Here is a 25,905-nt window from a genome sequence, read left to right as displayed (position 1 = left end):
AGTGTCAGGACAACCATTCTTATCTTTCATAAATTACATCTTAGGTTTTGTAAGTAAAATGGCCATCTAATAGTGCAGTCCTATGCAGAGCTACTCCAGTCTAAGCCAGGGGAGAGCCACTGTGATGTAGTGGTTGGAGTGTCAGACTAGGATCTGAGAGACTCCTGGTTCGAATTCTGACTGCAGTGGAAGCTTACAGAATGACCTTGGGCCAGTCACTTACCCTCTGCATAACCTACTTCCCAGGTTTGTTGTGAGGGTAAAATGAAGAAGGGGAGGATTTTGTGAGCCACTTTGGTGACCCATTGCAGGAAAAAGTGGAGAATAAATAAAATACATAAAATAATGGGCTTAGACTGGAGTAACTTTGCATAGAACTGTACTATACACACCTCTTCTTTTAAAAAGGAGTTTTCTTTCTTTTCTGACTTGAATTTTGTTTCCTCCTCCTGCGTATCAGCTTTGATTTTACTTACCTTTCTCCTTCCCCTGCCCTTTGTAACAGCCTCCATGTACGCATCCCTCTAGCCAAGACCTTTGCTTCCACGTTAAACCTCAATTTAGGAAAGATGGGATGAAATGCATCAAAGCACATACACTGCAGCGTAGCTTGACACAGTGATGGTGGTGACAAGGGGTGCTGTCTGAGGCTTCCGCAGCCTTGCTACCACCTCTCTAGCTCCCCACTCCTACCTCTTTTTCATCCCCGCCTGAGAGATGGAGTAGCTGACGCTCTTTCTCTGCACATTTGCCAGGCGGGGTAGTAAACCACGCATGCCCAGTAGGGCTTTCTGCTCTGTGGTGAGAGACAAGAGCTTGGGAAGCCCTGTTGTGCTTGGGACAGTAAGGAGTGTTATCTGCTCTAGATCCTGGGGGCTGGAGCAGTGGTGCTTCCCCCCCCCCCAAAAAAAAATCCACTGCCTGAGGATTTCTCCTCATCTCACGTCATTGTAGAGCCAGTCATGATGGCACTGTTCCTTTGTAGTGGTAGAAAAAGTGCTCTGAGTTGCCATTATAAGCCTATAATTAGGTTTTAGAGCAAGGGTGTCGAACTCATTTGTTACGAGGGCCGGATATGACATAAATGTCACTTGGTCGGGCCGGTCCATTCGCACCATAAAATTTAATACCGGAGATACAAACTTTATAGAAGACACAGGCAAAGCTATTAATAATATTATTTTTACTTAAAATTCAAACATGCTTAAAACAATAACACTCTTACAGTATTTTCTTTTAGTTAGAATCATAGAATCATACTTTTATTGTTACAGCCATTGGCCAGCATAGAATCATAGAGTTGGAAGGGCCCACCAGTCCAACCCCTTGCACGCAGGAAACTCACAACTACCTCCCCCCTACACCCCCCTACTAACTTCCCCCTACTACCTCCCCCCTACATCCCCAGTGACCCCCACTCCATGTCCAGAAGTCTTTGATCGTTGACCCCTCGGACTGGGGGAGGCAGCAGCCTCGGCTGGCTCACAGGCTGAATAAGATCCCTCAAGGGGCTGGATTCATGTTTGATGCTCATGTTTTAGAGTGTTCTAAGCCCTGGACATAACGCACTAACCATAACCCTGTAAGGAAGTCCAGTGGTGTTCTCCCAGCACTGCAGATTGGGAGATGAGGTTTATAGAGAGAGTAGCTCTGCTTAGGCTACCTAGCAAAGTCATGGTTGAGATTAGATTTGAGTTTAGGATTTCACAGATCACACCCTATACTGTGTCAGCTCTTTATAATTCTGTATCTTATAACAGAAGTTCTGTCACAGGTACCTAGAGGCTTCCATTAGTCCAGTCACTCACTAAAGTTCAAAGCAGAGTTCTTCTCATCTAGGTGGCATTTGAGGATTCCCCGTATTTTAGGGAAAAGGGAGGTCATCATTCTACAGTTGTTTAATGTAATAACTAGTGGACCACCAAAAAGACAAATCAGTGAATTCTCGATCAAATCAAGTCTGAACTGTCCCTTGAAACTAAAATGACTAAACTAAGGCTATCATACTTTAGTCACATTATGAGAAGACAAGAGTCACTGGAAAAGACAATCATGCTAGGAAAAGTTGAAAGCAGCAGGAAAAGAGGAAGACCTGACATGAGATGGATTGTCTCTATAAATGAAGCCACAGCCCTCAGTTTGCAAGATCTGAGCAAAGCTGTTAATGATAGGACGTTTTGGAGGACAATGATTCATAAAGTTGCCATGAGTTGGAAGCGACTTGATGGCACTTAACACACACATACAGTTTTCTCAGATGGCAGTCTTTTTGAAGGTGAGAGTAGTGGAAGGGGCCATCTAATGTTAATAATTAAAGGTTATAATTCGTATAGTGCTGTAAATTTGTAGGAGATAGCAGCATTTGAATGAGATTGTCAGATTATTCTCCTTGTTATACGTGTGATTGAATTTTTAATGATGCTTGTAACTATGGGTACTTCATCAGGTAAAATACTTGTTAAATATTTGTTACAGCGCATACAAACTGCAATTTTAAAAGCATTCAATAATCCAACTACTAAAACAGCAGATGAGGAGACAAAAAGAAAAGTCAAAGGTATGTTGCTGTTTAGCAAAGCTTTTACAGTTATTTGGGTATAATCTGATTTAAGTTTGTGTTTGCATGTGAATTGCCATTATTAAATAGTGTATTTGTGAATTTTTAATTTCCTCTAAAACTGCGTAACAGTTGAGTTCCAAAGGGCTAGAATACTCTGGCTCGTGCCTATTTTCTAGTGCCATCTAGTGCACATGCAAAATACTCCATTAATCTGATTAATTTATACATGTAGTAAAATTTATACATGTAGTAAAATTTATACATGTAGTAAAATATACATCAGGTATGTATTTTTTGCTGTTTCTTGTCAGTGCCATACTGATTTGCAAAATGTACATATTCGTCCATAGTTTGTTTACTCAGTGCATTCAGTGGGTTTTTTAGTTTAGGATTGCACCCTTAATGGACCATTTTGTAATGGAAGTTTTCTAAATCTGAAAACATTATTTTCAATTTTATAATAAAAAAGAGTAATCTTTGGTTTCAGTCCTCAGGCACTTATTGCCAAAGCATCATTGTACCAACTACTCTGTAATTGCATTGATTCAAAGATTGCTGTCAGAGGTACATCAATGCAGCTAGGTAGCCTCAGGATCTCCCTCTTTATATGTGTGGCGGTTGGGGGCGGGATAATCATGCTAACCACAGAGTGTTGAAGGTACCAACCAAAAATGGGATGGCAGGAGGCGCGAACAAGGAACTGGCTCTCCTATAGCTACTTCTGAAGATGAGAAAATAAAAGCACGCCTTTTTTTGTTTTTGCTCCAGATGAAGTAGGGGAGAGGAATGGAAATGACATAGAGTTAAACAATAGCTGCAGTCTATAGTTATCCTCCTTCCTCTTTTTCTCAAGCTATTATGGCACTTTGAAGTTTTTAAAAAGTTTTTTCCCCCAGGAGATTTGTAAAGGAGAAATCTTCAGTCACACTATCAGGCTGTAATCTTAAAACACATTACTTGGAAGTAAATTCAGGTAAAACCAGTTGTATTCACAACCTGCTGTGTGAAAACACACTAATACGTGAGCTGGTTTCAAATGTTTAAATCTGTGCATTAATGTTCTTCCTGAAGTCAAACAATAGCTTCATAACCTTAAAGTCAGGTATTTGTCTTTGATGCTTTATTGCAAATTACTAAAAAAAAAAGTCGGGTTGAATCCAACGCTGCCACTTCAGAGGCAACACAGCAGTTCTCTTGGTGGAGGAAGAGAGGGTGATTTTTTACCCCCTCCACTTGGAGAGTCCCTTGACCTTCAAGACCATGATGGGCGGGGCGGGGGGAGAGATCATGCCCTCCCAGCTTGACTTCACTGGCCATTCCTTAAATTAGCCCTGTGAGAGATGTATTATACTCCAGAATGATTTTTGTCTGGACTAATCTCCCTATAAGTCCTATGGAAAATAAATTGGATCATGCTGCAGAGCTGCTGATGCTGTCTACACAGTAACATGTGCACTATATAAAAATAAATGGATGAATATATTAATATTATGCATTTTAATGCTTTTTATTTGAAAGGTATATCTTTATCTGTCTACTGGAAACAGAAGGCAAATCATGAATGGCTCAGTTTTATCAATCACCGATGAATGCAAAGTATGCTTTCATTATATAGAGACAGTATTATAGCTACTACAATTTGCCTACAATGTATTGAATGTTTTCAGAAGAAATCCTAGCATGAACTGTATTGTTTTTAGAATGGATTTTTTATGTGTTCACATTAAAAAAAGGCAATGTTTTTTCAGCATATGGAAGAGAGGGTGTGAAGATGAACTTCATAGATAGGATCTTTGTTGGTGAATTGACTAGCACTGTCATGTGTGAAGAATGTGAAAATGTAGGTATTCTGGAATTCATTTTGTTATGGAAAAGATCAATGATTTGAATGTACTGTGTTTTGAGATAAATCTGTACTGTCTGTCTCATTCATATTTCTCACATATCTGAAAACTAATTGTTTCTGAGTGCTTATTTCATTCTTAAATTTTGCTTCCATTCAGTGAAGAATGTCATGAATGTTTTTAAAATACCTCCCCCCCAAAGTTCCTTGCTAGTTCCTCTGGCTAAGAGTAGGCTGAAGATCTGAATACTGTTCAAACAACAATGATAAACTTAACACATCATTTCCCCAAAGTGTGAGTAAGTATAGTACATCCCTGCATCTGCTCTTAGCTGTCACTGTTGCTCGTCTCTGTTGCTTGGTGAAAAATTAAACTACTTCAATGCTGTTGCAGCCTTGTCATGTTATCATCAAAGGTCTGTGGGTCTTCATGTCTGTGTGTTCTTCTTAGCTTCTTGCTTATCTTTGATGCACAGTAGAACAAAAGAATAGCAGGTTATGGTAAAGACTAATTTCATCTTCATAGCCTCTGTACAGTCCCACATAGGAACTGAGCATGTGCTGGCCAGCTGCAGATCTCTACTGGAAAGCTTCTGAAGTTAGCCCAGCAACAAGGAGTGCTCCCCCTCCATTTGCTGTGTGCCCAAAGGCTGTCCCCGCCAAATGGGCACGTGACAGAGGGGCAGGGGAGCACTCTTCCCTCAGTTCTCTTCCTCTGCCACAGAGGGGTACCTAGAAGAGAAACAGGCACAGCCTACAATGGGGAAGGAGGGAGGGATGTGTGCCTGCACAGAGGGCCACTCAATGAACAACAGTTCCAATTGTTGCAACACTGTTTTTCATCTTCGTGACCTCTGTGCAATCCCACACGGGAGAGTAGCATGCTCACTTACCATGGAGGTGGGTGTGAGGCTGGTCATTGTAGAACTGACTGAAGCACTGCTTTCCCCACCACAGTATCTGATCCTCTGTCCATATCCATTGAGTAGTGCTGGACAAATGTCAATGGCGTGGACCTCATTACTGCCCAGCAGATGTCATGCAGGCCAATCTTGGAAGCAACTGCTGCTGAAGAGGCTTGAGCCCTTGTGGAGTGAGTATGTATTGGGAGTGGGCAAGGCACCTTGGCCTCTGCATAAGCTAATTTGATGGCAGAAACTACCCACCTGGATAAAGACTGAGTGGACATCCCCTTTCCTTTATTGGTACCCGCAAAACAAATGAATAAAGAGGAGTCCTGTCTGAAAGCACGTGTACGATTTGGCGGGGAGAGCCGTTTGCTCTGGGTGCGTGGCAGAGGGGAAGGGGAGCACTCCTTGTTGCTGGGCTAACTTGAGAAGCTTTCCAGTGGAGGTCCACAGCTGGCCTGCGCATGCGCAGTTCCTATGTGTGCCTGCACAGAGGACCACTCGATGAACAACAGTTACAGGTAAGTGCAACACTGTTATACTGAGCAACAAATTTCCATTGAACAGTTGGTAGCACATATTGGTTACTTGCATCTAAGCTGTCCCTGGAGCCACAGGCCATCAGTTGAACGGCAATCATGCAGTAGAGTGCAGGGAACAGAGGCCCTTAATCGGGGGTGGGGGAGGGGGAGAGACATACCTGAAGCCATATCCCAGAAACTGGAAAAATAAATAGTAGCCATCTGGGCAGTGGCCTCTTGATTCTCCCAGCCACCACACTGGGCCTTGTTTCATATATTGGCTATATGGTCTATTCCCAGAGTAATCATTTAACTACAATTCGGAATAGGTTGCTTGTTTTATATGCAGCAGTGAAAAACTTTGCCTTTCTGTTTTCTAGCCCAGTGAGAGCCAGTCTGTCATTTCCATGCCTTCCCCTCCTGGAATATCCTTACGTCATTCTTTGTGGATGTACATTTTGCACCATCAAAGAACACTGTAAGAATTACTTCTGAATCAACATCCCAGCTTGCCAGGTGGTATGTTTGGATGTTTACTCATTGGTAGATGTGTTGGCGTGGGAATGGTACTAGCTTGCCACATGGAATGAAAGACTGGAGCCTTTCCCAGCCAGCAAATCTGCTCCAATGGAAGTGGGCAATGTTCCTTGCAGTCTCTGTCACCTGGAATGAATTCCTCTTTTAAGGAAGGACTCAGTTTTTCCTATAACACCTAATTGGAGAACTGTGCCATTTGTCCCCCAAGCCTATCCAGGGTGTGTGTCAGTGGGGATGGGGCAAGTGGAGACACTTCCTCATGAGCATGGTGTGTCTTGAGTGTTACGTCGGCCAAATGTCATAGAACATGTTATTGAGCCAGCAGCATGGCACACAGTTAGACCCATGCATATGGCTAGTATGGGGGTGCCAGAAACATTAGCAATTGATGTTCTATATCATTGTGGCCTCATCCTTGCAGTCCTGGCCATGCTGGTGTCAGGCATTTGTCAGCTACAGACCTGGTAAACAAGTTTCCAGGTCAGATTCCTTGCCAGCATTGGCAGGAACTAGCTACTGGGAACCAGTGCCTAAAATTGCAAAATTTGGCTTGTATTTTGGGCATGCAGAGCCCTGGTCCACAGAAGCAAGGCTGGAATCCTGCTGGCAAACTCTACAGTTACATGGCTATGGTTGGACTTTTGATTTTGCTCCCCCTCCCCTTAGTATCTAGAAATATTTTATAATCATCTGCCCAAACCCAGCTAATTTCAGAAGAAACAAGGCCCATCTACAGTTTGTATATGTGTGTGTGTTTAGGTCAAAACATTGCCTTTTCTCTATAACAAGCAAAGGCCCATAGCTTGAAATGTTGTATTAGTGAGGGCCAAATGTGCACAGGCAGGTGGGTATATTATACAATACAAAACAGCAAAAACCTAAATGAAACTCCATGTTTAAATTAAAAGGTAAAGGTTCCCTGTGCAAGCACCGGGTCATTCCTGACGAATGGGGTGACGTCACATCCTGATGTTTCGTAGGTAGACTTTTGTTTACGGGGTGGTTTGCCAGGGCCTTCCCCAGTCATCTTCCCTTTCACCCATCAAGCTGGGTACTCATTTTACCGACCTCGGAAGGATGGAAGGCTGAGTCAACCTTGAGCCGGCTACCTGAAACCAACTTTTGTCGGGATCGAACTCAGGTTGTGAGAAGAGCATTCCTGAGCTGCTAGCGGCCAGGGACGGCGGGGAGGAGGCACCACTGTGGCCACCAGCAGATTGCCTTTGAAAGGCTTTTTTCTCTTAAAATGGGGCTTTTCGCCCTACTGAGAAAAGTGAGGCTAAAAAGCAGGCTCAGCCTCGCTCTTCTTGCTGCTGGCGTACCCAGGACGAAAGGGGACAGGAGGCTGCCTAACGGCAGCTCCTTCCCCTGGCCCGCCCTGGGAAGCCCCCCGGGATGCTGGAATGCCCCCCGGAATGCTGGTGCTGGATGCCCCGCAGGCATCCCAGGGCAGCGCTGCCATAGCAGAGCCCTGAGACCAGCATCTGGGCCTCCCCGCTGGTGTTGGGGCCACTAACGCTGGTGTAAGTAGCCCAGACATTGCCGCGGGTGCCCTAATGCCGGCGCGGCCACTTCCTGGCCTCCTAAGAGCTTTCGCCCTCGAAGGTCAGGAATGCACTGTCAGGGCCTACCAATTATATTCCTAAGTCAGGAAAATCAGCATCTTCTAACTTTTGGCGTACTTATTTAGATGTTTATACCCTGCTTGTCTCCCCCATGGGGATCCACAGGAGCTTACAACATTGCTGTCCCCTCTTCCATTTTATCCTCCCAGCAATAATCCTGTGAGGCAGGTTAAGCTAAGGGGATGTGACTGGCCCCAGGCCACACAGCAGGTTTCTCTGGCAAAGTAGGGATTTGGATCTGGGCCTCCCAGATCCTGGCCTGACGCTCTACCAACTACACCACAAGTTGTTGTTTTTGATCCAAAATGAAATAGCACAGTTTCTCAAAAAAAGATGTAAAATTTCTCATTGCAGTAAACATTAACTGTATTCTGAATTATAATTTGATAGTATTAATAACTTTCAATAAATGAGGGGAAAGAACTGCTTACACAGTTTTTACACACTTGTTTTTCTTTCTGTTTAAGATTTCCACAGTGAAGGAACCTTTTATTGATCTTTCACTCCCTATAATAGAAGAGAGGGTAAGAAACAACTTGCTTAATAAATAGCAACAACCTCTGCTTATATTGCATGATGTTGTGTCTGAGGACATTTGCCTTCTCAGCAGACTGGTGGTTGAGGTAGTCAGCTATAACACTGTCAGTCAATCTCCGCCCCTCCCCAGTTCCACCTCTGATAGATAGCTTTGGTAATGCTAGCAATTTGCTCTGATCATCTGCATTGGTCTGAGGGAGTATACAATCGAGTACTGGATGATGGTTTTTTTAAGTCTTATGCAGCATGCGTTAGTGTATGGTTGATCTTACTAGACTGAGAGCACTTTCATACATGCCAAATAATGCACTTTTAATCCATTTTCAATACACTTTAACAATAGTTTGCAAGTGGATTTTGCCAGTTTGCACAGTAAAATCCAGCTTCCAAGTGCATTGAAAGTGGATTGAAAGTGCATTATTCAGCATGTGTGAAAGTGCCCTGAGTCTGGTTTACAAACAAAGCATTGATCTTTCTGTTGAAACGTATATTTCCACATACATATTTGGTAGAAAGATATTTTTGCACCTGCCTGGAATAAAGCAAGTGTGGCAATGTATACACAAATTCATTTTGTGTGATATAAATGGTGAACAGCCACGACCAAATGTCTCCTTTGCCTTCCCCAGGCATACCTTCTCTTATTGGCAATGTGCTATAACAGGAGCAGAGACATTGCATTCAGGAAGAAGCATAAATGCAAATAATCACAGGCAGCCGTCATAGTGGGTCTTGTCTTTTGTTGTCTTTGGTTTGGTAGAATTTTACATAGGGTTGGTAGCTACATTCGGAGGATAGTGCACATGAGTGCCCAGTGAGTGTTATAAATGCAAACATAAGTATCCTGTGCTGCTACACGCAGTTCCTTCATAATGAGGGTAAAAAGAGTACTGTTTTTGCAAGGGGAAATTTTGCAGCCATCCTGCATGCATATCAGTCCCCCTTTAGGCTGACTAAGAGTTAAATGGAGGCAGTAGACTTGATAGGCGAAGGAAGGCGCTTTGCCTTTTGAGGTGCCGCCTTTTTCCCCTGGAAAAACTTGATTTCCCTTTGGTAAGGAGCTTAAATAACATACAAAGTGCTGGAATTTTTGAGGTCACAAGTGTTCAGAGTCAAGACTACCACTGAGATCATTGCCTTTGCTTTGAGGGGCTCCACAGGAACTGGTATGTAGCTCTTTAAAGCTTCTGGGAAGCACTAACGGTTTCCAGAAAATAGTTGTCTTTGAAAATGGCATATTTCTCTTTGTTCTTTACTGTTACTGTAAATTAATGTTACAATGCTTGACAACAATTTGAGTATATGACTAATGGGTGACTGGTTATTTTAGAAGAGGTTTTTAAAAAAAACCCAAAAAAACCCCCAACCATACTATGCTCCAGTAGACTTACACCAAGATTGCCCTGATATGGGGTCCATTTATAATGGAAATGTTTGTATGTTGCACTCTGAATAACCATGTTTATTTTCCAGATTTCAAAACCTGTTCCGTTTGGAAGGACAAGTAAATGTAAACCTGTACAAGAAGCAGATGTTGATCAGTACAGCTGTTGTACTATTACTACTTTGAATAATCAGCAATTAAAACAGTCTAGGAAACATACATTAACAAAAGACAAGGTAGGAATAGCTGCATAGCTAACCGGTTAGTCTCTTCAAATTGTCTTAAGACAAATTCATTTTTCTTTGTGGGAGTCTGGACTGGCTAGGAGACGTAATCTGGAGACTTTTATTCTGTGGCACTGTTACTGGAGGGGGATTTATGTGGACATAGTTTTTACAGAGCTCGTGATATTTTCTTGATAAATTGCTAGGTTTTAAAAATAGTTGACGCTGCATGTGAAGGGCTAGGGTAGAGAAAGAATAAATTCATTAGATGGATTTAAAAATTATACTGATTTCCCCCCCCCCCTTTTAATTTATGCTTCTTTCCCTCTGCCCTCCTTCTCCCTTTCCTTCCCTGTTGTCCAAGTTTGCTTCTGGCTGCGATTGCAGGCAGCACAGAGCTGGCCAAGAGAGCAGACAAGTCAGCATTAGTGCCATTTGGTGGATCAGTTGGCAGGGGTGTGCTACAGGAGAAATACAGCCAATACTGTCTCCCTGGAGACTTGGAACACGGCTTCCAAGATGTGCTCAGCCTGCGGTGGCCCAAGGGCTTGAGAACCACAGTTCAGCCTCTTAACATGGTTCTTCCTGATGGTGGCACAGCATGCTGCAGAAAGGGCCAGGCTAACAGCACGTGGGATGCGGCTCTTCTTGCTTGTACTGTATATTATTTTATAATAAAGCGTTTAGATCGTTACTAAGAAATTTTAGTACTTTAAGCCTTTTTGTAACATTTCAAGTCATAACCTATATCCCGTAGCATCTTAAAGATGAAAGAATGTCTTGTTAAGCAGCTAAGTAGTACACGTACTGCCTCTGGGGGAGTCTGGCAGCATTTCTTGTCTACTTAAAAAATAAATAAATCCATTAACTTCAAAAATAGTGCTGCTTGCAGTCTAGAAAGCACATTCAGATGGCATTAATATTTAGACTTTCCATTGGAGTGTAATTTCCCCCTCTGCACCATCGTTCTGTTTTTCTCTCTTCCCCCTCCCCGTCACTTCCTTTAATATATGTTGTAATCTTAGAATCATAGAGTTGGAAGGGACCACCAGGGTCATCTAGTCCAACCCTTTGCCCAATGCGGCAATTTCACAACTACCTCCCCCCACACACACAGTGACCCCTGCTCCATGCCCAGAAGTTGGCCAAGATTCCCTCCCTCTCATGAACTGCCTACGTTCATAGAATCAGCATTGCTGACAGATGGCCATCTAGTCTCTTTTAAAAAACCTCCAGGGAAGGAGCACTTACCACCTCCCGAGGAAGCCTGTTCCACTGAGGAACCACTCTAACTTAGAAATTTCTTCCTATTGTCTAGATGGAAACTCTTTTGATTTAATTTCAACCCGTTGGTTCTGGTCCGACCTTCTGGGGCAACAGAAAACAACTCGGCACCCTCCTCTATATGACAGCCCTTCAAGTACTTGAAGATGGTTATCATGTCCTCTCTCAGTCTTCTCCTCTTCAGGCTAATCTTTATGTCTGTTGCCCAAAATCACCTATGTTCATGAATTAATGAAAGGCTGTAGATGTCTGGTTGCTTTAAAAATGCAATCCAGAAAGAGAAACGGCAGAGGTTGAATTGGTGACTGTCAGTTCTGCAAAGATTTACTATAGTGACTAAAGTTGTTAAGTAGACACAGGAAGAGCAAATGGTAGGATGAATAGTTCAAAGCCCCCTATCCCATTTTAGCATCTGTGGGGAAAGTCCTAGGTCAGAAGCAGGAGCAAGATAGCCAGTCGGTGAATAATGGACACAGGAGAGTAGAGGCTGGCTTTGTATATACCTTGTGTTGGGCACCAGGGACAGATTAGGGATCCTGTCAGTGTACTGGCTGCCAAGCTTACCAGCAGCGCCTCTGATAGCTGACAGAGGTGGTAATGGACTTGGTGCTGAGGATCCCAAGGCTGATTGCCCTTGGGGATTTCAACATCCATGCCGAGGCTGCCTTGTTGGGTCAAGTTTAAGACTTCAGGGCTGCCGTGACAACCATGGGTCTGTCTCAGATTGTAATGGGCCCAACACATGAAAAAGGACATACACTGGACCCACTTTTCTGCATTGAGCAGCTTGCCGGTGATCTGATTAGGGGGCTGGTCAGATCACTGTCTTCTGAAGGCATTGTAATCTTGCTGGCAAGGGCGTTACTGATTCAGATGGTCCACCTTTGGAGATTAATGGATCCTGTTGGTTTCCAGGTGGCTCTGGGGGATTTTGAGAACCTCCTTGGTGACTATAGAGGCCCTTGTAGCTGCATGGAATGATGAGCTGCATGGAATGATGAATTGACTGGGCCATAATAGTTGCTCCTTCACATCCACACTCTGTGAGGCCCCATCCAGCTCCTTGGTTTCCCAGGGAGTTAAGCTATATGAGGCGGACTGGAAGATGACATTGGCAGGCAACTCAGGATGAATCAGACACAGCACATCATTTGCAGGCCCATGAGTTGGCAGTGATGGCAGGGAAGTTCCCCCCCCTCTCTGCTGCTATTGCATCAGCAGAATCTCATCCAGCTCAGTTGTTTAAAATAGTTGATAACAGCTAAGTCTGACCCTCCTGGTGATGAAAATCGGGCCTCCAGCCGTCATGTTTTTGCAATGTTCTTTGCTGACAAAATCTCATCCATTACTTGGAGGCCAAGTTGACTGCAAATCTGGTACCTGAGGTGTCAGAAGTGCCTGCTTGTCCTTTTGTTATGATTGGTTTCATATTGATCCTACCTATGGATGCTGATAGGGTCCTTGGAAGTGTGTGAGGGCCACACTATACTCTGGACCCATCCCATGCCTACCCTGCCTTTTAAAATCTGGCCGGTGACAGGTACTGGAGACATTAGTGAAAATCGGTAATTCCTTCCTGAGTGGGCTCTCCCTAACCCTTTGAAGGAGGCAGTGATTAGATCTCCACTTAAAAAACCCTTTTTGGTTAGGGATGAGGTGGCCAATTACAGGCCAGTCTTCAAGTTACCTTTTCTAGGGAAGCTAATAGAGCATGTGGTGGCAGGGCAGCTCCAGGGGTTCCTGGATGACACATCTGCCCTTGACCTCTATCTTGTTTCAGGCCCAGGTATTGTACCGAGACAGCTTTAGTTGCTGTGGTGGGCATTCTTTGTTTAAAGTTCGACGGGACAATCTTCCTATTGGTACTGTTGGATCTCTCAGCAGCCTTTGACACATTGGCCACTCCACTCTTATCAACCGGCTTGAATACAGAATTGGTATTAAGGGTATAGCCCTGAGATTGTCTGGCGCTTTGGGATCCTGAGCTCTATATTTCATTAATCCCATTTGGTTCTGAACCAGTGTTTTGGGGCTGTGGACAGGTGGCTAAAGCAGAACAAACTGAAGCTGAATCCAAACATGCCAGAGGTGAGGTGATGCTGGTTGGGAAGGCTGGTATTCTAGGGGGACTGAATACACTTGTCATAGATGGAGTGACGATGACTTTTTCAGAGCTTTGGGGTGCTGGTTAGCATGTTGGCCAGGAGCGCCTTCTATCAGCTGCATCTGATTTGCCAACTTTCTCCTTACCTCGACTCAACTGATCTGGCCACACTGATTCATGTTTCCACAGGGATTTGGGGAAAAAAATTCACACTCTGTTGGAAAGCAGGCAGGCTTTTAATGTCTTGTTGCCAGGACTAATTGTTTTGTTAATCAACATAAGACTTTGTGATATTAAGGAATACTGTAACTGTTTGGTAGAGTTCTAACAAGAACTAATTAGGTTATAGAGGTCTTAATTTTTATCGTCCCTTAAAGTCCCATATCACCCACACCCAAACTAGCCAGAGCTGTCTTCCCTTAAAAACAATCCATCCATGAAAAATGAAATTTGATAAGAAGCAGCTGCTGCACATTTTTTAAGTAGAGACAGTTTGTAAGCCACTGTGATCTATGTATTTTGAAAATATAGGAGATTTAGAATGTGGAATGCTAGTTGGAATTTTAAGCCTTTGGCATTGCTGTTAATGCAAACAAATATTCTAAATATTTTGGAATCCTAACTCAAAATTAATGTATGTATTTGAGATGCCCTAGATATTTTGAAGTTGGTTGTAGTTTGTTGGAAGACTTGAGACCTAAACAGGCATTCTCTAATCCATGCTCTTGATACATGCTCCTGTAGTACTAAAAGTCTGGAGATTATTTACTGTGTTCATAAACCCCTCTTCAATCATGAGTCCCATGAATATTGCACCAACGGTGGTGCCAACCCAATCCTCTGCCATACGGAAGCTGTAATTTCTGAGAAGAACTCAGTTCTGAAAGAATATGTGAAAAGCTTTCTCTTTGACAACCATGCTTCTGATTTTTAAAAGTGTTTTATGTATTATTCAGGATTGACACTTGTTATATCTTAAAATTAAACATACTGGTCCTTAGTAGAGGGAAGGAAAATTCTCAAAAAGATTGAAGATTTCAGTTAGGAGCACATGTGGGCATATTTGCTTTAACCACATCTGTATTCATGGTAGGGACTATATCTGTATTTATAGCAGTGACTAGGTATGGTCTTCAAACGATGTTTCTTTTTCTCCTTTTAATACCACTTTGGGATCTTTAATTCGGCAATTGACAGAACCAAGTAAACCACGAAAGAAGACTTGCCAAGAAATCCTCCTCTGGTGAAGAAGAAACAAGCCCTGTTATTATGCATGAAAAACCTAGAAGCAGTAAAACTGAAGGAGGCCCCAATGTTCCATGCTCAGGAGATAGCAGTATGGTGACGGAGTACACAGCAAATGAAAGCCAGACTGAAGGCAGTGAAAGAGAAGCAAGCCGTTCTGAAAGTAGCATCGATGCAGACAGTGAGGCTTCTGAAAGCGAAAGCGCTCCTAAGCAAACGACTGTCACCAGAGCATGTTGTGCATCCAATTGGCACACCAGTGGGCATAAACACTTGCCTGCAAGCGTTAAGTTGCAACCCACCAAATCACCTGAAAACTATACAGAAGCACTTATAAATTCCTTATCAAAACTGAGCTTTGGCAACACTGTCAATGAGGGCGAAGGGCTGCTCAACAGAGATCAACTATCCGATCTGTCAAACAACTTGGCCTTTTCAGCGGAGAATTCCCCGTTGTTGCAAAGCCCTCAAAACGCTTTCCAGACTCTTTCTCAGAGTTATATAACAAGCTCTAAAGAATGTTCGGTTCAGTCGTGCCTCTACCACTTTACATCTGTGGAGCTGTTGATGGGAAACAACAAACTGCTATGTGAAAACTGTACAAAACAGAGACCGAAACATCAGAAAAAAGCAAATTCCGCAGGTAATAAAGTGGTGATTGAATATTGCATGTTTGGCTTAAAATGGAACGGTTCTCATCCACTCATGGGTGATTTGTATTTTTATTTGTTTTAAAGCAGTGTTTCATACTTCGTGGCTAATTGTTTTTGAAATTGAATTCTCTAGGGATGCCTGAATTCTTGAGCAGACCAAAATAGATTATTTGCTCCCAAATCCATACAAGTAGGGGAGTCTGAAAATCGGTGTGATTGAGCTACCCATGACTAACAATGACATATAACTTGGCATCCACCAAACTGAACTATTCATCACTTTTCAAGGGACCTCCCAATGCCTCTGTCTTTCTACCTGCCATTTGCCTTCCCTACAATTTCTCCATAGTTCTGACTCTCTTTAGCCTTTCACATCTATTTTATGCACTAAACGCTTTCCAAATAATACAAGACCAGATCTTTAAAACAAATTGATCTGTATGACATAGTAGAAAGCTTATCAATGAATGAAACACACGTAGATTCCCAGTTATATAATTTAGTCTGATCACATAATTGTTTTTTGTGGTTGAGGTATTCGGGGGCTCCTAAATTATACAATATTTGGGACTTTTGTAGCAATCTGTACTGTAGGAATGCCCTCTGGTGGCCAAAACAGATTAACATTTTTAATTTGCTGTTTTGTTCTTCTTTCTCATATAACAAAATCAACCCATTGTGGAAGACAGTGGCACTGGTTTGACTGTGTGTGTGAGAGAGGCAGAGAGAGAGTGAAATGGTGTGATCCTAATGTGGCTGTGTGATTCAATTTGCCTTTGGCTGCATGTTATCTCATGAAAATACATGTTTTATTCACTTTATTTATAACCTGCCTCTCCCGCCCCCAGGTGGGGATCCAAAGGGGCTGACATTGTTGTAATTTTCATTTTTTTCTTCACAAGAACCATATGAAGTAGTTTAGGCTGAGAGTGTGTGTGGGGTCATTATTTTCCACCCAGAATACAGAATAAGGTTGATTCCTGCCAGAATAAGGTTGAATCCTGCCAGATTTTCTACAAAATAGGGAGGAAAGACATCTATCACCCCTCCCCTCAAATGCTGTGCCTGGGGTTGTGGGTCTGCATAGATTTAAAGCTATGCAGGGCTGCAGTAAGGAGGGGAATTGAGTGAGATCATCTCCTCCGCTTTCATGTGCCAGTAGAAATGATGGTAGGATCTAGTACATAAGAGCTGTCTTGCTGAATCAGACTGAGATCTGTCTACTCCCAGCCAAGCACTGTTTGCCCTCAATATCTGGTGTTCAGAGAGGTTCTGCTTGGTGATCATGGCCGACTAGCCTTTGATGGACCTTTCTTCCATTAATCAGTACTTTATATATAAAAAAACACACCCTCTGTTCTTATGGCCATTCAATTCTGCAGCCAGCAGTTAATATGTTAATTGGTCCTCTCTGGGGCCACTGATTTTGTTTTAAAATCATCGATTTCATATCATTATATACCATTACAACAATAAGTGTTAACAGGTTCTGTGAATTCCTGGCTTTCATTTTTTTTAAAGTACATCTGTATCCCCTTCTGTTGCAGAGATATGCAGTTCCCCTTTTATCTCCACAATGGAAAGAGCTAGAGACTTACTTTAAAAAAGCTTGGAATTCACAGAACCTGTTGCACTTACTGATATAATATATATTAATATAATAATATGAAATTGACATTTAAAAAAAACTTCTCGGTGTTACAGGGGGGAAATGGCCTCCCCAGGGACCAGGTTAGGGGAAATAGCTGGTATGTGGGTAGAAAAATCCAAACTTTCCTACCCATACAGCAGCCATCCAGGCTTCATTGCAGGCTTTCCCAAAACACTGCAGCAAAGCAGATTGAGAAAGGCTGGAGAAAAGTTAGGGAAAGCCTGGGAGGTGCATGAATGTATTACAATGCTGCAGGGAAGCAGGAAAAACAAACCCCACTTCCCAACAGCATTAAACCTGGGGAAAATAATCTGTGTGGAAACAGCCTAAGCCAGTGGTGGCGAACCTATGGAATGTGTGCCATTGCCCCAGCACTCAGTGGGCACTCTCTTTGGGCACGCGCGTCGTTGCCCCAGCACAGAAAAGCAGCCCCAGCAGCAGCAGCAGGAGAGGCGGCGGGAGGGTTCCCCCTGCCGCCTCATGGTGGCTACCCCTGCCCACAGCCCCGGCTGTTGCACTGGGCAGCCTCTCTCCTCTCCTTCTTTTGGGAGCCATGAGGGGAGGGGTGGGGGGGAGAATATTGAGTTGCCTGGGTCCTCTCGCCAACGCCGGGGCACCTGTGAGCTTCCCTCTCTCTCCCCCTCTGCGGTGCAGGGCGACCTTGCTGCGGCCGCCCCCCAGGCGCCAGGACCGGCCGAGATGGCTGGTGGCATGTCCGGGCTCTCCTCGAGTGGGAGCCGCCGTACCGCTCCTGCTTTGTGCCGCCAGCGTCTGTCCCGCACGGTGCGAGCGGTGGCGAGACTGGAGCTGGCTCCAGCTGCCTGCACCGCCCCCGGCCCTGCCCTCGGAGGAGGAGTCCCGCCGGGGCAACCTCCGCCCGCGCTTCTCACCCAGAACTGCTTCTGCTTGCGCGGCCTGGCCAACTTCCCCGAGGCTGCAGTAAGTGGGCGATCTTGAGGTAACACGGCGACGTCGCCTTGCTTTCCTGCCATTGCAGGGATTCCTCCGCTGGTACGATTGCCAAAGATAGGACTTTTTGGAGGACTTTGATTCATAGGCACTTAACACACACACACACACACACACACAATTACCAACCTCCAGTTGGGGCCTGGGAATCTCCCGGGATTACAACCGACCGCCGCTCTACACAGATCAGTTCCCCTGGAGAAAATGGCAGTTTGGAGGGTGGACTCTATGGCATTATACCCCGCTGAAATCCCTCCCCAAACTCCACTGTCCCCCAGATCTCCAGGAATTTCCCGACCTGGAGTTAGCAACCGTATTCAGGTTAAATTGCAGTGTTGGCACTTTGCGATAAATAAGTGGGTTTTGGGTTGCAGTTTGGACACTCGGTCTCTAAAAGGTTCGCCATCACTGGCCTAAGCCCTTTGACTTCAATGGACTTGGAAAAGTTTAACTTTGCTTAGGATTGCACTCTAAGGGTACTGTAGGAATTACGTTCCTGTTTTGTTTGAACTGTTCTATTTTACTCTCTCTAGAGAAGAAGGTGGAAGGCGTGTATACAAATGCCCGGAAGCAGCTGCTTATTTCTTCAGTTCCTGCCGTTCTTGTCCTCCATCTTAAAAGATTCCACCAGGTGAATTCTTATAACAGTGTTGCTTTGGATAATAATGATGATGTGGCAATTTTTTTTTGTAAAGATTCATTTTCCCCTTCAAAAGTTGTCATTTTGGAGTGGGGGAGGGCTGTTGGAGGGAAAACCCTCATCCCATTTTTCCACTTAAAAAAAAGTGAATAGATTATAACATGATTGCAGTATCTCAGGGCCTGTTTAACATGACACCGTGTAACTGAATAGATTTGGCTGTGTGATAGCATTAGTGAGGACAAATTACTCCCCCTCCCCCCTGGTTGCACGTACTATACCCTAAATGGTGGCAGAGAAGGTGTAGTGTTAGCATAGATGTCTGTAGATTTTTCTGAAAAGACCTATGAACAACTGAAGGTAGAAAAAGTATTCAGATGACTTAATGCAATCTGAGAGGATGTTTTGGTGCAATTTAATTAATTATTTATAGGCTTCTTCTTTTTTGCCTTTCTCTCAGTGGCTTAAAGCAAATATGCCAGTAACATTCACAACTACATTTTTTTTTAAAAGTTAACTTTTAAAAAATTATAATAGCTTCAGTAGCAGCTACCCATAATAGACTAGCCACAAATAAAAGCTGTAATTTCATTCAGCAGGAAAAAACACCAATGCAGTTCATCAGAAAGGGATCTCAGATAAAACTGCTTTTGCAGGCAGTAGGTGATATGAAAGCCCCTCTGCCTGAGACCCTGGAGAGCTACTGCCAGTCCGAGTAGACAGTACTGGCCTTGATAGACCAAGGGTCTGGTTCAGTATAAGGCAGCTTCATGTGTGCTCTGTCTAGAAACCAGTAATGCTGGGGCTAGGGTTGCCAGGTCCCTCTTCTCAACCAGCGGGAGGTTTTGGGGGCGGAGCCTGAGGAGGGCAGTGTAAGGAAGAAGCCATTGAGCAATCCGGCCTTGAGAGTTTCACCCCCCAGGAATTACAGCTGGGATAGTTTTGAGAACTATTAACTGAATAGCAGTTAACTGAAAAAGGGAAGTTGCTCCAGGGGGAGGGGTCTTGGTTCGGGATTCTGTTTGTTTTACAGTGACTGATAGTAAGAAGGAATAAGACCAGCTCTGCGTTGTAAGTAGAGTAGAGTGCTAGTTGGTTTGAGTTTGTTATTTTCCTTTTAAATTGCCTGTAACGGTGTAAGAGCTTATTTTCTTTTTTGCTCTCCCAGAAACCAATAAACTTGTTTATATTTCTTAAACAAAGGGGTGAGGCTCGTCCCGGTGTGGCTCTTCCCTGCCCGGAACGAACCTGCAGGCTGGAGGAGAAAAGCCTGAGTAGTGGGAAATTACAGGCCCAAAATAAAGGAGGTCTAGGTCTCTCTCTCTTGAGGAGAGACTAGAACCATACAGGCGGGCTTTGGGGAGGGGAGGGACTTCAATGCCATAGAGTTCAATTGCCAAAGCAGCCATTTGGAAAACCAACTTAGCTCTTCTGAGTATGTACTTTTGAAAATTGACTGATGTAAACTAGGCGACTTGAGAAACTAATTGAGGCTGATGAAGCCTTAGGTGAAACGCAATGAATACCATGGATATGCGTTCCTCCCCCTGTTCCTGTTCTGAACAATTTGGATTCAGTTGTGGTCCCCACCAGACATTTGGCATTACCCTTTAAAGGGAATTTCAAGAAACAGATGAAGCCAGGCGCTTTATTTTGAGCCTACGGACACTATTAGTTATCAGTAAGCTGAATAGCTTGATGGATGTATCTGGTAGTGACTATTTGTTGTAAATATTGTATATAGTACGCTTTTGTTGTTCAGCACCATTGTTTATGTGTATAGTCCTTGTCTGTGGATTGTTGCTTTGAATACACTTGATACTGTTTGATTAGTATTGAGCCTATTGTTGTAATTTGTATTGAACTACCTGGCAGTTGGCAACCTTAGCTGGGGCCCACTTTTGTCATGCCATTCCATAAAGATAGAGCCATGAGGAACTAAGCATGGGCTGATAAATATCAAATGCTCCTCTAAGGAGCAGCAGCATAAGTAGAAGCTGCTGAGAAAAGTGCAGCTGGTACACAGGTTCATGTGAAGGGGGAAAGTCCGCAAGTTATGTCTTCCAGGTCATTGGAAAGTTTTAAATGTAACAACGAACACCATAAATGGAGGTAAAAAACTTGCCAGCAACTTATTGGGAATACCATACGTGTTAAAGAGTAGTATCTGAGCTTTTAGAAATTGTCATTATTTAACTGTTGCTAGACATAGGTTGAATTTGTCCTCACTGAAACATCCAACCTTGTTGAGGAAAATGTGTTCTCCATCCTGCCACATTTTGACCGAGGAGGAGAATTCTCAGAGTACAGCATGAAGCCTGGTTTTATTATGTATAAGCAGCAACACACATTTGTATTTCAATTCTTCAGTCATTTTTGATGGTGGGTATTTAAGCTTTGCAATCATGGTGGCATTTAAAAAAAAGTATCCAGTTAATTCTCCCCCTCAGTCTATTGTAATGCTGCCAAATACAATAGAGAATAGGGACCCATCATGCCTTTAATGATTGTTCCAAAGAGAATCCAGTGGGTGCAGCTTCTCTCACCACTAGGGTTGCCAGCTCCAGGTTGGGAAATACCTGGAGATTTTGGGGGAGGAGCCTGAGGAGGCAGGGTCTGAGGATGGGAAGGATTTCAATTGGGTATAATTCCATAGAGTCCACCTTCCAGAGCAGCCATTTTCTCTAGGTGAACTGATCTGTCGCCTGGAGATCAGTTGTAGTAGTGGGAGATCTCTGGCAGCCCCCTGGAGGTTGGCAACCCTACTCATCACAGTGCTGCCATTCTCCTTCATGCATAGCTGAATCCAGCAATGCACTTTTTCTGATAAGCCCATGAACTCCAGAGACTATGTGCTTCCTTGAAATTTTGTATAAAATATTTAGGGCACTTGCTAAGAAACTTTAATCTCTTTTTAAGGCTGGTGTAAGTCTACGGAAAGTTAACCGGCATGTGGATTTCCCACTAATATTGGACTTGGCACCGTTTTCTTCTGCTTCCTGCAAGGTACATATATTGGAACTCAACTTCAGTTACATTCTCCACTCCTCTAACCAACATTTGCTGTCGATTCCACCGTGTACACGAGTCCCGCTCTTTCTCAGTTGTACACTCCACTCTCTTCAATGGCCTTCCCATGCATCCTTCTCCTCTCCTTCATTTTTATCCTTACAACAACCCTGTGATGTAGGTTAGGCTGAGAGTATGTGCCTTGTCCAAGGTCACCCAGCAAACTTCCATGGCAGAGTGGGGATTTGAACCTGGGCCTCCCAGGTTCTGTCACCACCACACCACACTGTCCTCAAAATGGGTAGAACCTTGGAGCCTCTTTCAGATTCATTGTTTACCTCTCAGCAAGACTGGGCTTTTAAGAGGGCTTACGGTGTTACCTTTTACAGTCATTTGGACCTTTTACAGTCTTTTAATAGCCACCATGGCCTTGAAGTGAGAAGCTCAATGTGCAGACTTAAAACTTTTTTTTTTGTTTTGCTTCACAGCAAACTTCTGCATTATGCATAAGGGCATAACTGCACCAAACCATGAAAATTCTATTGATTTTGTAATAGTATAGTATCTCTGCTGCTAATCTACATCACTGGAGATAGAAAGAATTCCTTTTTCTAACAATCTAATTGAATCAAGTTAGTAAAGAACTCAATGGTTTTACCTGCCACTGTTTTTAAATATGATTACCTTTGTAGAACTCATTGTGAAAACACCCCGTTTATTTCTCCATTTTTGTTTTTGTTGTTTTTGACTTTCTAATAAGAACGTAACAGATAGTGGGAAAGTCGTCTATGCTCTTTATGGAATAGTGGAGCATAGCGGTTCCATGCGAGGCGGTCACTATGCAGCATACGTGAAAGTCAGAGCTCCATCCAAAAAGCTTTTGGAGCACATTTCTAGCAATAAAAATGTTCAAGGTATGTACCAAAGTAAAGGTATATATTACTAGGTTAAACCTGACTGCATTTCTAAGCATACTTGCTCTCTCATCCTATTGCACTCAAAGAACAGGATTTACTTCTGTGTGTAGGATTCCACTTCATTTCTAGCACCTCTTCATACAGTAAACTCTTGCATATGGATATTTGTAGGGTTTTTTGTGTGTGTTTTCAGTATCAGTATCTTAACCCACCTTTTCCCAGTACTACACAGGATCAAGGCATTTTTTCTCCTATTTGCAATAATTTCCCATTTTCCCAAGCCATGGTTGCAAGTGCTAAAAATGTGTTGTGTTCATTGTATGTACAATACCTTAAAACTGTGTGCATTATGCATGGCACATGGGAGTTTTGTGCACAGTTTTTAAAACAAGCACTATTTTCTTTGCACACACACACACCCCGGCAGCACCATCAGAGAGGTTTTCTGAGGGCTTTTTTCAAATTGCTATTTCACTATTGTGTTATAATATTTAAAATGATCTTTTGCCATGATGTCCTAGCTCCTCTGAATTCCCAGCTTTTATTTTTTTTAAAGAGGAATCGGTACATTATGGCAATAGATAGTTAGAATGTTATTGCATGGTTGTGTAATACCAATTACAAGTTTGTTTGTTTTAAAGCCCTCCATTAGTATGGTGGGGGAAATTGCAGTTGCAAGAGGGTGATAGAAGGAAAATAGTTCCCACATGAGCAGGACCTTCAAAAATGTGTCCCTTCCTGTCCAGACAGCTTACTAACATGACTGGACAGCATTCTCTCCAGAAAGATAGTTCCAAAGCAGGTTTGAGAGAGAATGTAGCAGGATGGGCAAAATCTGGAAAGTGAACAAGAGGATAATGCTGAGTGAATGCCCACCCCCCCACAAAGCCAAGATGGAGGGAAAATGTCTGTGTAGATGCACCCTCCTTCTGTATGTATGAAGGTTCTAGCTCATCCTCTAGCAGAGATGCCACCGTGCCATGAGCAAGTTCCTAGTGACATCTCAGAAGTACAGGAAACTCACATGTAGAGTTGACACAGTATATTTCATTCACCCTTGGTGGCTTCTAGTCTTTATGCTGTGAGCATAGAATGAGAAGTATTCAAACATGGCGATTTCATTTTTCCGGGCAACTTCTGCTCTTTCTGTTGCACATGAGTTTGCCCACAAGCAGCTTTGGAAATCACTTCTATCAGCACTTTACTTGATTTTTTGTAATGTCATGCTAAGGCAGTTTCCACACCTGTCAGTAAATTCTCCATCAGGGTGGAGCCAAGAAAAAAAACTAAACTCATTTCATAGGCCTGGTATAGCTTCTTGCTTGCAAGAATTGTATTCTCTTCCGTTGATTGTAATTAATTAGTAACACAATTGTCTGTTTTGCATTGCAGGTTTAAAGGAATCTGTAGGAGCAACTGTAGGACAGTGGGTGTATGTCAGTGATACCCATGTCCAAGTGGTCCCAGAATCAAGAGTGTTGCATTCACAGGCTTACTTGCTTTTTTATGAAAGAATACTGTAGTTGTGTTCAACAATGAAAACATAACTGTCCTTTAGACTTACTTAAAATGTTGCATATTTACCTCCTCTCTAGTATAAAATGTATCATGATTTGAAAACATCTGTGGCTTCAGGCCAGAGATGCCCGTGCCAGGCTCACCATGTTATCTGGCAGCCAGCCTTTGCACCCACTGTTTGTTTCATCCAGGGCTGCTCTGTAAAGACTCAGACATTCAGAGGGGCTTTTACAGAATGTGTGGGACTGCTGCCAGTAGGGATAAATTGAAAAGTCCCTATATTCAAGGGAAAGCAAACTAGCGTTTCTTTGGAGCCGTACCTACATGTCAAAATTCCTTTGAAATAATGTACTCTGAAAACAGAACAGTGAAATTTCAGTTTAGGGCAGCACAACCAAAATTGATTGAAACACGGTTGCAGAAATTATCTCAAAAAGACTGAGTAGAGCTTGGATTTTCCTTGCTACAAAATACTGTTTGTTAGATCATGAACATAGTTACATTGCATATTTGGCACTTGAGTTTTCTAAAATGTTATGGCTGCAATCTTCTTTTATGATGTATTACCATAATCCATTTAAAGAAAGCATTTGGCATAATCCTCTCAGGACTGCAGGTGGGATTCTTCATGTTTGAACATACCACCACATCAAATGTTTTCAGAATATGAAAGGCTTGGCACATCAGAAAGAAAGCCACAATAGAACCTTTCCCCCTGATGTGTTAGCTTTCCACGTGCAGGGAGTCTTTGATATTGGGGAATCGCACGTTGGAATACTTCCCTACCTACAACCTGAAGTGTTAGCCTTGGGTGGACTGTACTTAGCTGCAAGACTTCAAAGTATACGTCAAATCAATTCAAACTTTCTAATCCTGTGCACAATATTCTCTGTCATTTATGAAATAGATTGGCGAGGATGCTGGTTTATTTAACATTCAATAATTTTGCAGAAAGCTAGGTGACTTCAAATAATTCTTCTTTTTCCTAAGTACTCTAAAGTGCATACAGGCTTGTGCTTTAAACAATGTACTGCTTTAGTGTAAAAAAAAAATCAGGTGTGCATGGGAGTTGTAATCAGTGGTTTGAATCCAATGGAGTGTTTCTGTGGATGGAAGGATTTCTTCCGGTGTAGTGTAACTTTCTAACCTTCCCCTCTTCGCCAGCAACCCAACCTGCCCATTTCCTCTCCCAGCAACTGCATTCTGGGAGATGAGGAAGTTGCACTCTACAGACAGAGATCTCTCCGTCAAGGAACCTCTCTGTTGGAGCCAAGCCACTGCCTCTTATAAAGAATCAGTTCTGTTGCTTTACTTTCTGCAAAACAGAGGGCTATGGAACTGGCTTCGCTTTAAAACAACAACAACAAAAATCCCGTGACAGATGACAAGCTGCTGTTAAATCTTGGGGAGGTTTCTAAGAGGGAACTGTGCTGCTTATTGTAAAGGTGGGGGACGGAAAACCCTTACATGTAGTTTGAGGGTTTTTTTGTGTGACCATTACAAAGGAATGGAAAAGTAAATTTTTATGAAATCATGGGCTTCTCTGTCTCTCTCTCTGATTTATTTTCCTTGAAATCATTAAAAGGGGGTGAGGTGTGTGCAGATGTTCCATGTACATATGTATCCAAGGGTGGAATCTGAATACAATCCACTAGGAACCTCTCCTGACATCATGTTCCTGAGTTAGAAATGGGAAATGTGCAAGAGGAACAGTGCTATTAGCGATGCATTTCTGTGGGGTTAATTTCAACAGGAGAGATTGCTGTTGGATTGTGT

The 25,905-nt window shown here is 43.1% G+C and overlaps 1 protein-coding gene across 3 annotated transcripts in view; it reads left to right on the top strand.

Moving 5' to 3' along the window:
• USP45 (ubiquitin specific peptidase 45) overlaps positions 1-24,180 on the top strand; it is a 57,647-nt gene extending 33,467 nt beyond the window's left edge. Inside the window, exons 9-17 of one of the 3 annotated variants that reach the window (XM_056856299.1) lie at positions 2,476-2,557; positions 4,309-4,400; positions 8,462-8,518; positions 10,005-10,151; positions 14,725-15,415; positions 18,579-18,676; positions 21,605-21,691; positions 22,455-22,608; positions 24,004-24,180. In XM_056856299.1, coding sequence (XP_056712277.1) covers positions 2,476-2,557; positions 4,309-4,400; positions 8,462-8,518; positions 10,005-10,151; positions 14,725-15,415; positions 18,579-18,676; positions 21,605-21,691; positions 22,455-22,608; positions 24,004-24,134 — 1,539 coding nt within the window. In that variant the 3' untranslated portion in view covers positions 24,135-24,180. Of the gene's footprint in view, positions 1-2,475; positions 2,558-4,308; positions 4,401-8,461; positions 8,519-10,004; positions 10,152-14,724; positions 15,416-18,578; positions 18,677-21,604; positions 21,692-22,454; positions 22,609-24,003 lie in introns of those variants that run through there. The other 2 variants (XM_056856300.1, XM_056856302.1) reach the window with 2 other exon arrangements.
• Positions 24,181-25,905: the final 1,725 nt, after the last annotated feature.

The sequence above is a fragment of the Euleptes europaea genome, chromosome 10 (genome assembly GCF_029931775.1).
Source record: "Euleptes europaea isolate rEulEur1 chromosome 10, rEulEur1.hap1, whole genome shotgun sequence".
Classification (NCBI taxonomy): Eukaryota; Metazoa; Chordata; class Lepidosauria; order Squamata; family Sphaerodactylidae; genus Euleptes; species Euleptes europaea.
This window is presented reverse-complemented; position numbering and strand designations above follow the sequence as displayed.